Source organism: Dermacentor silvarum, chromosome 7 (genome assembly GCF_013339745.2).
Source record: "Dermacentor silvarum isolate Dsil-2018 chromosome 7, BIME_Dsil_1.4, whole genome shotgun sequence".
In the NCBI taxonomy this organism is placed as follows: domain Eukaryota; kingdom Metazoa; phylum Arthropoda; class Arachnida; order Ixodida; family Ixodidae; genus Dermacentor; species Dermacentor silvarum.
In genome coordinates, this window is record NC_051160.1 from 134,922,533 (window position 1) to 134,937,853 (window position 15,321).

General features: G+C 46.0%; 1 protein-coding gene across 7 annotated transcripts in view; it reads right to left on the reverse strand.

Moving 5' to 3' along the window:
• Positions 1 to 15,321, reverse strand: part of LOC119458466 (cytochrome P450 2C15-like) — a 419,645-nt gene that overhangs the window by 16,091 nt on the left and 388,233 nt on the right. For all 7 annotated transcript variants that reach the window (XM_049671223.1, XM_049671227.1, XM_049671225.1 and 4 more), the window contains 2 exons: positions 10,685 to 10,791; positions 4,923 to 5,227 (listed from right to left, as the gene is read on the reverse strand). In XM_049671223.1, coding sequence (XP_049527180.1) covers positions 4,923 to 5,227; positions 10,685 to 10,791 — 412 coding nt within the window. The remainder of the gene's footprint in view (positions 1 to 4,922; positions 5,228 to 10,684; positions 10,792 to 15,321) is intronic.

The following is a 15,321-nucleotide window of genomic DNA, read 5'->3' on the forward strand; positions in this document are numbered from 1 at the left end:
AAGCATGAAAGGCTTTTAGCTCCCGTTGTTGGCGACCTTCAAGTGACCTTGAGCTAAAAGCCAGAGCCGTTATCTGTGCAATCAAACCAGAACATTCAGACGTAGTTGCGGGAATAAAACTAGATCATCCGGGAAACCAGTCAAAAGTTAAGAAAATGCAATCTCTGGCCCCCAACCCTTTCTACTGGACAGCATTACGTACGCTAGTTACTGCCCAAACAAGTTAGAAAAAAATATTGCTTCCAAGTTTTTCCTAATGTTTGTCCCCAAAATCACTCAAGCTGTAACTTCTAGTACGCGGAAGTTTTATTTGTCATTTCCAATAGAGACGTTCATAACGCAAATACACGACACCATGTATTAGATGGTCATCTTTTGTCGCTGAGGCAGGGTTGTCTGTACTCATTTGAACGCCAATGAACCGCGAGTTTCACGGCGCGTGTTTTGCGTCACCTCGAGAGATGGCGCCACGCTGCGTGGGGCCTCCTTCAGGCGCTTGTCTTCTAGCTGGGCAGTGCGCTCTGTCTCCCTGGTGTCTTTCGCAGCCTTTCGTACTCCCTTCAGCCGGCTTTTTTGTTTATTCTAGCTGGGCAGCATCCATATTGACCAGTGTACAGTATGGTAGTGCTGTGGTGTGGTGGAGTGTTCCGTTGCGAACATGCCTACAGCCCTACATCCATTTCAAGATCGTTGCTAGTATTATATCCAACCAATATTCTTTGCCGGTAGCCATTTCAGGCTCACATCTACTCTCGATTACGGGTGAGCCTGCAATTTTTTTACGATAATCTTCGAACGCAAGCGTTCATCTGTTACTTTTTTACGGTATTGAACCTAAACCAAAGTACCGTAGCCCTTTAGCAGTAGATTCTTGCACATGAAGCTCTGACGCAGACAATTCGATGTCACCAAAAGCAGCCTTCACTTATTGTGCATTGCAGAGGACGCTTACCCGACAATTAGCACAAATATATCGGCTACTGTGGTTCGTATTCACCGCGGTGGCTCAGTCAGAAGGCGTTGCGCAGCTTAGCACGAGATCGTGGGATCGAATCCCGGCTATGGCGGTCGCATTTTGATGGAGGCGAAATGCAAAAACGCCCGTGTGCTTGCGTTGTAGTGCCCGTTAAAGAACCCCAGGTGGTCAAAATTAATCCGGACCCCTCCACTACGGCGTGCCTCATAATCGTAACTGGTTCTGGCACGTAAAACGCCAGAAAGAAGATGAGTGTGGTTCGTCCAATACAGATTAAGCAATGCATTGCATTCACTGATAGCTGAGGTCGCATTACGTCACAGCTCTCTGTAAATGCCAATGTGTACGAAATGTGTGGGGCAACTGAACGCGTCTTGTGGTTCAAATATGATGTAATACACGAATCTAAAATGCCGGCCAGCATTGCACAAACCTGCCAACAATTATGCTTTTCCTCATTATTCCAATAATATCCGTCCTATAATGCTGGCAAAGAATAATCACTTTTTCAATACATCTGAAAAATTCCCCATTTAGGGGAGTTCAGTTACGAGCCCGTGAAGAAACTACCTGCACGCGTGGCGTTACCACCTGGTTGCGCGCCTCATTTTTCTCGTTGTGGCCGACATGAAGGAAAGAAATCGTGGAGAACAAAGCCACCAGCTGAGGTGCGACAGAAGGCGGTGGTAAATGAATAAAACGCCGCAATCTTGACAACCTACGGTGTGGGCGTTGACTTTGTGCTTGAAATTTTTGACGGAAAAAATCATTGCGAAATTAATATTGGCGGCAGGGAGTACGAAGTTTTTGTGGTAAAATAATGAAACCCTACCCTATACTGAAAAAAATATGTTTGAATCGTTGGTGTACTTGCACTAAACCAGAGCTCGCATGATGAACGCAGAAATGAAAGGGAAGTAGTGGGGAGTGTTCGACACGTATGAACAATTGTTTTCGTCCGTTTTACGGTTTGTCAGAACGTGACACTACGTTGCCAGCAAGGGAGTTCTTGAATAGGAAAAATTGAAACTAATTGTCAAGCCCGTTGTTTACTGGCAGATGCTTGTCCTAGACTGGCCCATCTTTTAACAAACTGCGCTTAATCTGCTGTATTGATCAGTATCCAGCATAAACATAGAAAGGATTTTTGCAAAGTTTTGCTCCGCAGGTAAACAATTATGCATAATCTCCACTGCAGTTGTGTATTTATCAACTATATCTATGTTAGCACCTGTGAAATGCAATGATTCAACGACTGTGGTAAGCTCCCAGCCAGGATTTGGTAATGCCTGTCGTATGTACTGCAACCCAGTTTCATTTTTCTGTAAGTTTCTTTGCCATGATCAAGGTCCCCTATGAGTAATTGACCTAGATAAACGTACTCATTTGCAGACTCTAGAGGCTGACTGGTGATACTGAATTCTTGTTCCGTTGCCAGGCTATGTAGCCTCATCACCGTCTTCCTACTCAGCATCCTTATCAACCTATCAAACTTAATCGAGTCCATACAGCCTCTTACCAGGACCCTTTCGATAAGGACTCCATCAAACCTTATCGGCCTTGCTAGACTTGATCCGAAGCTTATAAACTCTTATCGGTCATAATCAATCTTATCAAACTTGATCCAACCAGTATAAATTCTTATCGGTGGTGATGAAGTTTATCGGCCTTGGTACCACTCTGATCAACCCTTACCGGTTATCAACGTTATCGCCGACCCTTATCAATCTTTACCGATTATGTTCAACCTTATCGGATTTGATCCGGCCCTTATCAAATCTTATCGGCCCTCATCAACCTTAGCAAAATTGATCTGACCAGTATAAGCCTTTATCGCTTTTAGCACCTTATCCATCCGCCTTCAACCATCATCAACTGCGATCCTACTCATATAACCCCCTGATCACTCGTTATCATCCTTATAAACTCATTGAATGTTTACGACTGTCTTGCGCGAGGCGAAGTGCATACGCTCTTAGCCATCCGTGACATTTCGATTTCGGTCGGTGAAGGAACGCCGGATTAAATGTTGGCGCAACCAAATTTTTCGTTATGTCTACAAGTTAGCTCCACATATGGTTCTAGGGATGAATTTTATCGCATGGTCACCAAATCTTTCGACAAGGCCTTTATAGAAACTGTTCTTCATTGACCTATGTTGTCTACCGCCAGTGTAACACATTCAAATGATTGAGACATATTCACTACTCGTAAGCATGGGTGTTTAGCGCAGTGAGTAAGACACTCCACTTCTGAGAATGGGTTCGTCATTTCGAAACTCACCACCGCCAACGTTTTTCCTTTCGAATTTGTTCAGTTTTTCTTTGTGGAATGCATCGTGTGACGCGTTTACGGGCGGACAGACAGATTTTCTGGGTGATTCGCCTAAGAATTCTTACGCATTAACAAGGGGACACCGCTGACATGGTCTTTACAGCTGCATCTCTGTTATGGCGAAGTATGAACCATGCCCCAATTCACAAAAACTTCTTACGCTAGAATTTTTTGTAAGAAAGAATTTTAGCCAATCCGGATGGCAGACATATTATTAGCAAAGGCGGTTGGCCAATGGCAAAGCGAACTTACGAAAGAAAACTTTTCTGAATCTGGCTCCAGACTTCTTTCTCTCCAAACACAACATTATAGTGCATGTGTGCGATTCAACTGCGACACCTTTCTTCAACACACTATCTGCTTAGCTCATACATACATTTTCCTTTTTGACACTGTTTGCTCGTCATTAAGTATATGGAGAAATGCCTCTTGAATTTACTTATCCCGCTCCTCTTTATCACAAAATAAGGTTTCCTGCATCTGACATTGCTGGTGCACAACTGCGGAAGCCTAAATTGTCGTATGGGCCGTAATTGGAGTTGGTAATGCAATTCAATCGTTTTATGGCGAATGCTGCTGATGAATATAGTTCTTTCCAAGATTTTTATTCGCTTTTACATTTCAATTTACTTTCTACCGAAGAAATCCCAGACAGTTCCGGAAGTCACTTTTAGAGCTTTATGAAAACATTCTCGAGCGCACGTGACGGTAAGAATCCCGTTCGCTTTCCGGAGAGTATCTGCAGTAAGTTGTAGAAAATATGGCGCACAGTTTTGCATTATTGCCCAATGGGAGCGCCTGTGTTCGAGTGAAATGTCGAACTAGAGAAGCGCCCACCGCGTAAGTGCCTCTGTATTGCCACCGGCCATACCACGCTGAATACGCCGGTTCTGTATTGCTGAAGGTGATTAACACTATCCATAAATTGGGCTAACTATTTATTCACAATATCGTGGTACATTTTATCACCTCTAACTAGAATGTGAAGGGTAGCAGATTTCATTACTGATACGTCGTGTTTACTATGAATCATAGTAGCGCAAAGTAATAGAACACCCTGTAATGAGACAAAGCCGAACACTCGTGTTAGTCGGTGTTGTTCTGTATTCATTTACTTCGCGCTGTAATTCTCCATTCAATGACAAGGAAAGCGTTTGCGAGAAACTACCCGAGTTTGAAAATTTGCCGCTGTTACCCAGATATTTCATACAAACCTTGTCAGTTTCTGTATGATTTATCAGTAGGTACAAAATCCTAGTGCATATTTTAAGAAAAGCTTCAAATTATACTTATTAGCACCTATGTAAGCATTCCTGTAAACTCAATTTTTAAATATTATTGCTTGGTGTTTGTCTTAATGCGACAATATTATTCTTGGTATTTTCGCCATACTCATGCCTGTACACGTTTCTTGTGTTTAAATAATGTAAATTGTTCTTCGTCATGTTGCGCCATGGTGAGTGGCATGGTGGGCAATTATTACGTTCAAATAAAACGTTAACCTTAGCTTGGAACAAAATTATGTCTTAATACTCAAGCTTAAACAAATGTTTGAAAAGATTGTCTTACAAAGCATAGAAATGTAAACGTTGCCAAGGCGTTACTGGCTTACCTAATAAAATCTGTATATTCGTGCATAGCAGCACAAGCTTTGCCAGTTCTAGTGAACGGCAAGCGCTGCAATACGTTCCTGAGCAGGGCTGGTGTCGTCTCGAACAGTCGGCCATTGAATAAGGGAACTGGCAGCTTGCCCAGGACTTGCGTCATACGCTGTAGGGTGCCGCCTGCGGTGTACTGTGTCGGCGGGAAAAACAAGGAGACAACGTTGGCGACCACGCAGGGCATGATGTACTGGCGAACTGATGTTGGCTGACCATTGGTTTCCTCTAATTGTTTTATCAACCACTGCAATGGGACCTGTGAAGATGCATGGGAACATAAAATCCATTGAGAAACGTCGTCAGTAAGGAAAAAAATGTCACAGTTTCGCCCTAAGGGCGAAGCAATGAATGCAATAGCAACGCAGCAATGTCATACGAAGGTGAGCGGCTTTGGTAGCAATATGGATTGTAGTAAACATGAGCTGATTAAGTAAGCAGGTGTGCTGCGGCGTAAGTAGACCGACATGAAGAGAGACTCGATGACCACGAGAAGGCGCGTGTGAAACGGTGGTGTTGATGAGAAGCGCTTCCCGTGGGCAGCGCGTGCGAAGGTGAGCTACACACCTGTAGCGCTGCACTGCCGATCCGGGCAGCATTGCATGTGTAGCTAGCGTTGGAAAGTGTGGCCCGACTATTACTAACTGAATGAACAAGCGTGGTGTGAGCGCGCACAAACAAACATGAATAGATCACACTGAATTACTTCAGACAACGACTGTCAGAACGCTGGCAGCAAGCGCATACGCCGCAGCTGGCGAAGGTACGTGCGGTCTATCGCTTCAACGGAAACTGAGCGGCGAATGCACAGCGCATACAAAGGTCAGAGCCATGTGGAGATAAGAGACGGTGCGGGCGAGCGACGAGCGCAGTTGTTGGCAGAGTAGAAGTGCGCCCCCCCACCCCGCTCCCTCAGGCGCTCGCTTCCCGCTTCCTTGCTTGCGCGTGGGAGATTGAGTGCGTTCGCTCTCCGTGATAGCGTGCGTCCCCGCACGCTTCCGCTCGGGCATACGGCGCGCGGCGAAGATTTTATCTATACGGAACCTCACGGCGACGGCGACGGCAGAAATCCGGTTGAAGTGTCCATATAATTGCTATCGCAATAAAAAAGTCACAGGCCGGCGCGGCACACGCAGCACAGTCACAGCGTAAGCTGGTGGAGCGTCTCAAGAGTAGCTCCAATTTGGGCACCACGCACAACATGGTCTTCGCAGCAGTCTGTTCGCCTCGTGCGCCATGTTTGCAGGCACCTTAACTAGATGGCGCAGCCACACTGGCGGAGGCTCGGCAACTCGAGAGCACGTTGATTGCGTGCCTCGTCTGAATCGCATATCGTCCTCTGCGCCTGCGGACGCCTCGTTTGCAGGCATCTTACCTAGATGGCGCAACCATACTGGCGGAGGCTCAAGCCATCTCCCCCTGCGTGCTTGCATTAAAAGGGTATTTTCTGCGGCCCGTTAAAAAGCGCTTGCGTGGCTCAGTGGTAGAGTACCCGGCTCCCACGCAGCGGGCGCGAGTTCGATCGCGGCGGGAATCGGGTGTTTTTTCGCGTTTTCGGCGATAGCGGTTACGCGGCGGGAGCCGCCAGCAGCGGCATCATCGCGACCCGAAACGGCTTTTGGAATGAGCCCATAATAGCTTACGCTGTAAAAAAGCGGGCAGCTTGCACTAGTGATGCAAGGCTCGAGTAAACAGTGGAGATGGTGATCACCTAGCTTCTCCCAGGTTTTACTAGGCTTGGCTAAGTTTTGCAAGGAAATGCAAAGTCCTGCTAGCCACGGTATTATAAATCGGCTCGCCGCCGTCGCGCTTCAAGATGAGCGGCGGCTTCTTCGTGTGTCCGGATCTTCTTTGGTTGTCCAATGTCAAGGGTATATGCACTCGCCACAGAGCCAACGAGGGTTCTTCCGCCATCGCGGTGGCTCAGATCTTCATCTCGCCGGTGACGTCACGATCAAGCTGCACTTCTACACTTGCCTTGGCGTGGCTGGTCGAAACCTGTCGAGCCGCCACCAGAGACGCCTGCTGCTGCTTAAGTGCTGCAGAGGCGCCTGCTGCTGCTCCAGTGCTGCAGAGGCGCCTGCTGCACTGCGCGCGTTCGGCGCGAATGCGGGGAAACGGGGAAACGCGGATGGCGACGGCAGCAGCTCTGCGCGTTGGACTCGTAGGTGCTGCTACAATTTATTTATTTCTCTTTCTCTCTTGCTCTCATTTTCTTTTTCTCTCTCCCGAGCATTGCAATCGCCGCGCGCATGCTCTCCATCCCTCTCCTTAACGAGGTTGCGCGCAGTGTGTAGGCAGAGTGGAGGAGCTTGGCGGGGTGGAGCGCGGCTCTGTCCGGTTATACCCAGCTGATCCTGGTTTCTAGGCAACGCGAGGTGACGTCATAGCTCGGCTCAGTTTATCGCGGACGACTAACGGAGTTATGGATAGCTTGAACAGCTTCACTCTTAAAAAAAGGACAGAACAGAAGAAAACGCATCAGTGAGATCTAGTGATTGTTTGGAGCCTGACAGAAAGGAATTGATGTGAATATCTCTTGCGAGACCTCCAATACTTAGAGCTCCGGGTATGTGCGAAGCCAGGTGGCAACTGCTGGTTTCTCCGCCTGTAAGCCAGGAGCAGGATGAGAACGCATATGTGCACATAGGAGGCGGCTTTACCCAATCAGAAGCTTTGAAACGATGGTGTTTGCAAATGGCGGCACACATCGGAGTTTTCACATTACTCGCGGTGGCCCCCGCATGTCGGTCATGAAAAGGCGGCATTTCATGTGGTTCATCCATAAAATCTCTCTATTGTAACGGATACCGTCGCTGTACATATACGTCTACATGTAGTGCAAGAGAACGGTAAATCACATTTTCCACTTCACAAAGTAAGTAAATAGTAGTTTTGTTGTTGCCGCTGTCAAGCCAAACACAGCGGAGCAGGTCTGAGGAGGACAGAAATTATTCAAACCTTGCATTTCTGGGTGTTTACTGACCCTGTGCTTTTAAGGTTTATCAATGATTACTCCATGTGAAAAGTTATATTGCTCTGTCTCGTGTTCTCGGGAGGAATGGTGGTGGGACGAGTTGGGTGCCTGGCTCCACCCTTTTCTAACTGTGCCAAAAGCTTTGTTTATTATAATAAGCAAATATTTACTATCTGTAACTGGAAATCTTTTCGTGCGCATTCAAAACTTGCACATCGTTTCTACAACACATTTACACTATGTACGCACGTGTAATACGGTATAAGTGAACGGCTCAGTATTTGTGGCATTGAAAAGAGATAAAATTAAATTGAGATGGTGAAAGCATATCACATCATATGGCAAGTGCATTTCCTTAACGTCGAGAGAAACAAAATTTACCCTCCTCAACAAAAACCTCAGAGCATCCCAGCAATCATTTTCAGGGGGCCCAGTGGCGGTGAAAAAAAATGGTACTTTATGCAGCGTTGTGCTCGTATGATCTTTTAGGAAAAGTTCAGTGAAATTTTTAAGGGCTTGGTCAAGAGCGTTGATGAAATACATGGTTGCCAAGGGCGTGAAACAAGCTAGAGTAAAACAGGAATTCTTATTTCCTGCCCGCCCAGACGTTAGGTGAGTGATTTCAAAACATGATTTGGTGTATCTATATACATTAACAATCTCACTATATATGTTTGGGAGCGTAAGTTTGTCATCACCTAACCCTCATCAACCTTTGGCACATTTATTCCAGGGTATTAGGTTCCAGTCTAAAACTGTAGGTTAAGCCGTACGCTGTCCTAATCGCCTTCGACGAATAGCGCCAAAGTCATTCTTATTGGCGGGGGACAACCGATAAAACAGAATCACCATGTGAGACAAAGGGAAATAAGTGATGCCTGTGGTCAGATGCCATTCAGAACATTGAGTTTCTCCGGCAGGCAGGCGACATGCTGAGTGACAACTTTTAAAAGCCAAATATGGTCATTGCGGAGCAGCTTCTAGTGACAGGAGTCAACCGCCAGGTTTTCTGTGCTTAGTGTCGTTATGTGCCACTGCTAATTGATTTGATTAATCTCCACGGCTGACAAGATCCTGGAATGGCTGGCTGTGAAATACTGCGGTCGCATCATTTTCAATGAGGCGTCCTTGTTTCCAATATAAGCCTGCTATGCTGCTATCTATAGGGAGCATCGCTGAAATTGAAAATAGCAAACAGCCACACAATGCTTAAAACTAACCAATTTTTTATTTCTACTTAATCTTCTGATCTTATTCTTGGCTGAAAGAGATGATATGCGACATACTCGCACTAGCCTTTTCGACATAAATACTATGTCTTACGCATGATGACCGACCTCCCACTCACCCTCACCATTAAGACGAGGGGAAGCCAGCAAGCAGTGAGCACGTATATAGCAAGGAACGTGTTGAGGTAAGGCTAGCGCCACAACCACCATGCGCTTTTGCTTTATTTCTACTTCCAGAGCGACGACCGCCATCCTGTGCGGGTCAAACGAGATGTTTCGAGAAGCGCATTTTCAGAATTTTGAAGCACCAATAAGTTGTTCTATCGCTGATGTTGTCATTACGTCAAGAATGACTCCGCGGTGAGTGTAAGTTCAATGTAATGCAGAGACCTCACGCTGAAGTTACAGGCAAATAAGTGGCAGCGGGAAGGAAAAGAACTAATATCGTTGTCTGTGTACAGTGCTGACATGCGCGCGTATAAATCTGAGAAGGCAATTTGAAGGATGATATTTCTTTGGCCCAGCACTCCGGCGTGATGTGCCACTCATCTCAATGAAAAGCCTTGAATCAGATACATCTATCCGTTTAGAAAAGAATTTTTCAACTAAGATACAGAATCTTCTCGTGGAAAGAATTTTCGTGATTTTGCAGACGAATGACTATGAGAAATTTAGAGCACCTCAACTTGTATGTATATAAAAAATCATTGGAAATATTGAAACGTGAAAACTGTCCCATTTCTTCCACCTTTTCCCTGTGTTTAGTCTCATCATAACTATCGTGATGGTGGTTGCGTTCTTGTGGGCTGTTCGTGCCAGCGGGGCTAAGGCGAAAATAGTCGAGTCATTAAAATATATTTTTTCATTTAGATTTTCGGTAATGGTACAGATAGATACATTTACAAAGAAAATAGTTTTAGAGGTTGAGAGCACCTGCCTCCTGCTACCCCGTATCACTGTTATATAGGTTAAAGATTTATGACTGACTAGTAGTGAAAGTAACCCACAAAATATTGATTGTCATGCAAAGATGAAATAGAATCAAATGGTGGGTGAAGCGACGATGCGGAAGGTTTTACAAAAGTAAATCATTTAAAATTCGAACGCATCCACAAGTCATCACTTTGAAGCTACGTTGTACAACACAAATAATTCCACACTGCACCTAATGTTCTCCTTCCAATGCCTGGAAAAGGCCATGATTAAAGAATAGTCCCCAACGAGATCGCGGTTCTAAACTTAACAGTTCTCGCCTTTGCTGCAATATGTCCTCATCTGGTTGACCGCATGAACATGATGCGGATTCCCATTTATGTACGAAGCATTCCTATTTTAGGTAGGGAGTGGTTATGTAGGCAGTTGATTTGAAATGCCAATCTGGAGTTTCGAAGCCTTTCTATCTTCGCTACGGCCGTCATATAACAGGCAAATATTGAGATTAGAAGGACTACACAATATCACGGTGAGCACAGTTAATGTAAGAGGAGAGCTCCTCTCTTTATGTTCTTACCTTGAATTTCTCCTCTGTAGAGCTGGTTGCAAATCCGATATCGTGCAAAGTAGACATGACGAACTTTCTGTGTGCTTTCCAAAGATGACCATTTAACAGCGCAAACCCTGGTGATCAGTAAAGACAAATGAATTGATTAGAGGGTGTTGCTTGAGTGATAATGGACTGAATGATGGGCCTCTACCGTGAGAATGAAGGCCCACCTGCAGATGAATGAAACTATAAACATATTCTTTTGAAGTTATATACGAAAATGAACATCGCCAATCCACTATAACCTCTAATTGTGGGATTTAACTATCGCAGTGCAGAGATGGTGCTTGAACTAAGAACTGTCAGAAATGAAAATCAGCCCAAGCCTTCTTCGTGGCGTTCTAGTAAACACATACAAATAAAGTGGTTGAGCGCGACAGCTGTCGCTTTGGCTCATTTGGTAGAATATTGCACACGGTCATGCAAATGTTGTGCGTTCAGCACTCCACTGGGTGAACCAATTCATTTCATGCGCTTTTGGTTCCCGCGTCATTTTAAAGAGCAGCTTTCATTGCCTATTCAACCGGGGTCACTTGGCTGCTGTGGTTGTTGACTGCGCTGGTTTGGTCGGTATTTCGGCAGATATAGTTATGAATACTAAAAAATTGGCCGCCATCCCGCCCTGTGAACGTGAATGTCCAGCGAAGCTGTATCGAACACCACATGGGCGAGCATTGTTTTCACGCTGTGCTTCTGTTATTTTAAAGGGACACTAAAGGGAAAAATGATTTCTCTGTATCGGTGGATTACTCTTGAGCAATACCGAAAACACCATTCTTACCGCGAGAAACTGCTTGGTAAGCCAGAAAGAAACAAAAGACAAAAGGCGAGTGGCGACGCCACTTTGAAGCTCCCGCACCAGCTTGCCGTGACGTGATTGATTTTGGCAGCGTCTTCAAGCTATCGGTTAATTATTTAGTGGTAAAGGTGGACTACATGACGTTCGAAAGGAGCCCAAGATTGAACATGGCAAGTTTCGCGAACTTTTATTGAGCCAACGAGACCCAAATACCAAAACTTACTTTAGAAGTCGTGACGTCACACTGAAGTGCTGACGTTGGGGTTTTGAGCGCGAAATTAAAAAAAATTACTTTGAACTTTATTTTCTCGTCCAATAATTGACCTATTACCGTGTAATTAACGACAGCAGAGTTAACGAAGAAAGCTTTATCAGTCTAAGTTGATTTATTGTTTTGCTTTAGTGTCCCTTTAATTATATTTTCCGTGGTCTACCCATTCGACCATGGTATCCCTAGGCTTGCAACGTAGGTATGACATGTGACCATGGTATGGGCAGTCCAGCGAGCTGACGACGCCACCAGAACCAAAGGGCTAGTGGCAGACGCCTAGGCAGGATGAAGCAATTCCTGTGAACTGGCCGGACAAAAATCAAGTTTTTACTTATCTACCTACCCTGGCAGCCTTAGCACGAAGTGAAGGAGTTGCTGGACGGGTCTCCCTTTTATATATGAAAGCATGGTGACGCGTCACTAAGTGTATATATGTATATAAACTGCCTGCCTCATTGCAACGAAAGTTATGCCGCTTGCCTTTAATTGTTAACCTGGCGTTTTGTGCTTACCTCACGACATTTTCCGACCAACGAGAGGCATACAGCTTTGCTGTAAAACTCACTGGTGGCGCCTTTATATTTTGGAGATAAGTGGCGAGGGTTATGCGCGCCGCAATATTTTTTTTTATGATGGGTTTGTACTTGGTTAAAGTTGCGCGTTGGGCTTGTTGGTATAATAAACATGATGGAGGCAAATGGCGTAGCGCATAAAAAACAGGAACGTGTGTGATGTCTGTGAGCTTCTTGTGTCATGTTTCAGATGCGCTACGGATTTTGCCTACATCTTGTAATTGGTGCGGATAAGTTTTTAGAGCGAAACTCTTTATGCGAACCCTGCACCGTCGTTGTCTGCCTTCTCTAAAAAGGGGCCACGCGACCTAGCGGGAGAGAAGAGGATAACAAGAGCTCAACAGAAGGAAGGGGTTGGAGTGACCCCTTTCTCCCAGTAAGAATGCTGTGAGAGGGTGCAGAGAAAAAGGAGAATGGGGAGAAGGTTGACGTAAGTTGCGCCGTCCAATACTCGCGTTGGAGGAGGAGAGCGTGAGGCGTGCCAACCAATGGCGGTGTAGGAAAAAAGTAGGCCAACGGAGGAGTAGGGTGTGAAAGGAGTTCGCGTTAGCGTTAGTTTTGTGTACGCAGCTTTGGTCAAGGGCTCGTCTGGGAACGTCGCAGAAAAAGCGTGAGGAACGCGCTAGGAACGCCGTCGCCCGTGGACGCCAACGAGTCCTTATCCCCCGCAACGCGTTAGTAGCGCCGTCGTCCGTGAACGCCGACGCGTCCCATCCCCCGCAAGTAGCGCCATTCGGGCCATCCAAGCAGGCGGGAATGCAACTACGGCTCGGACGCTCACTCCCATTGCAGCCGGGCTGACACGGCAGGCCGGCTAACACAGCTTCGCTTTCGACCATGTTCACAGAGCGGAAGGGGCAGTGATTTTGAATATTATATGGTGTAACAAATGATATGGTCTTTATTCGTCTTATCCGGGAACGTGGCGTTGGCGGTTGGTCACCCGGTTCGGGCACATACCCAGTGAGTCAAGTTGTCCACGAGACCAGGCAGCAGGCAGCTGCAGGTTGGGTATTCGGGATCATTTACACTGGCGCCAGCTCTCTGCTCGGCAACACAGCAGGCAACAGATATCTAGTTACCCAAGCTAGCAGAGAATATGGTTCACTTGTTCACCGGGTTTACCGCATGCCATCGGTTAGCGGCTTCAGCTCTGCGGCGCTTGTGTTCTGCAAACTTCTGAGGAGCAGTCAGCTTGCTTGTACGTAGAATAGAAGGTAATAGGACTGGTCGAACGGAACAGGAGGAGTGGTGTCATTAATGAGGTGTGCAGTGCAGCCGCGCTGCTTTCTCATCCTTACCTCTGGGCACTCTGCGCCATGTAGCGACGATGCTGCCATTGATAGATCCAATGCGTATTCAACAAGGGGCCTTGCTAAGCAAAGCTGGGGTGCTATTTCGGCCGATATGTTTATTACATAAACTTTTTGAAACTTTAGCAGACTCATTCTGGGGGATTAGCAAAAGAATGGACACTTATCAATATCACATGCGTGGTGCCGATGTCGTCCGTTCGGGCACATACTCAGTGACTCAAGTTGTCCACGAGACCAGGCAGCAGGCAGCTGCAGTTTGCCTATTCGGGATCACTTACACTGGCGCCAGCTCTCTGCTCGGCAACACAGCAGGCAACACATATCTAGTTACAGAAGCTAGCAGAGAATATGGTTCACTTGGTATTTGAAAGAGGTTAATGGTAGCAAACAGACATACCACAATGCGCGTGATGCTTCCTCGCATTATTACGAAGATTAAATGTTCGTCACATTCAAGTAGCTGAAAACGGGTATTTCCTTACCGACAAAGTAGGAGCAGTAAGCGCACGTCACTCTGGGCTACCAGAACATTCCGGCAGAACCCATCTCACGAGGAATATCGACCTTTATTCAGTTGTAGTTAACCATGTAGCGAAACACTGTGTTGATACCGTTGAAAGGGATCACGATGAGACTAGTAAGCAGCCAGACGGATCCTGCTTCCTTATCTAACTCTTGCTACTGCTGGTGGCACGTGGCCAGTAGGGCCATTGTAAGTACAGTGCAGAATAACAGAACTTCGTAGATTACTTCTGGGGCACGGCAAGTGAACGTGATGATGTGTAATCCTAATCGCATTAGATCGCACACTAATTGTTTTCTACTGCTAGCTTCTACTGCTGCACGCGGACGCAAGTGGCAGAGACCCAAGTCAGTGACAAATAGGTTTATGAGGGCTGGCATATACCAAATGACACATTGCCAGTGACCCAATTTGGTGCAACAGTTGGTTTTGAACCCGGCTTCCTCAGCACAGACGAATGATTCAATTAGACCATGGACTATCCAGTTATCCTCGTTGTCGCCAAGGGATTAGACGTGGAGAAACAGACAGAGAGACACACAACAAACTGGGGAAGTTACGAAACAATGGTAATCGCAATAAAATAAATTCCTGCATTACAAGAATAATTTATTTTATTTATGCGTACATACTGCAGCCCTATCAGGCTATTGCAGTAGTGGGTCTGAAAAACAGAGCAAGGGCAAATAATACAGGCAATACGAACAATACGACCAAATAAAAACCAAAACTATTCAATGGTTGCCAAGTATAAGTGTAAAGGAAGAGAATGAGTAGGACCAGGCAAAGAATTCCAGCATTCAATTACACAGTGAAATAAACTGTATTTAAAAGTGTCCGTGCGGGCAAAATAAGGCGCGATGACGGTGACTTCTTGTATTAGATGGTTTTGCAGGAGATAGGTAAGTATCTCAAGATATACTGCAAGAGGAGTTAATAATGCAATGCAGGAACTTCAGTTATTCCGTGCGTCGACTCTTGTAACGGACTGCAAAGTCAAGTTCCTGTAGACGTAGCGCCCATCGAGCAAGGCGGCGAGACGGGTCACGGACCCGTCTAACCAACCAACCAACATAGTGAATGGTGGTCAGTAACGATCGTCAAGCGGCGCCCATGAACATAT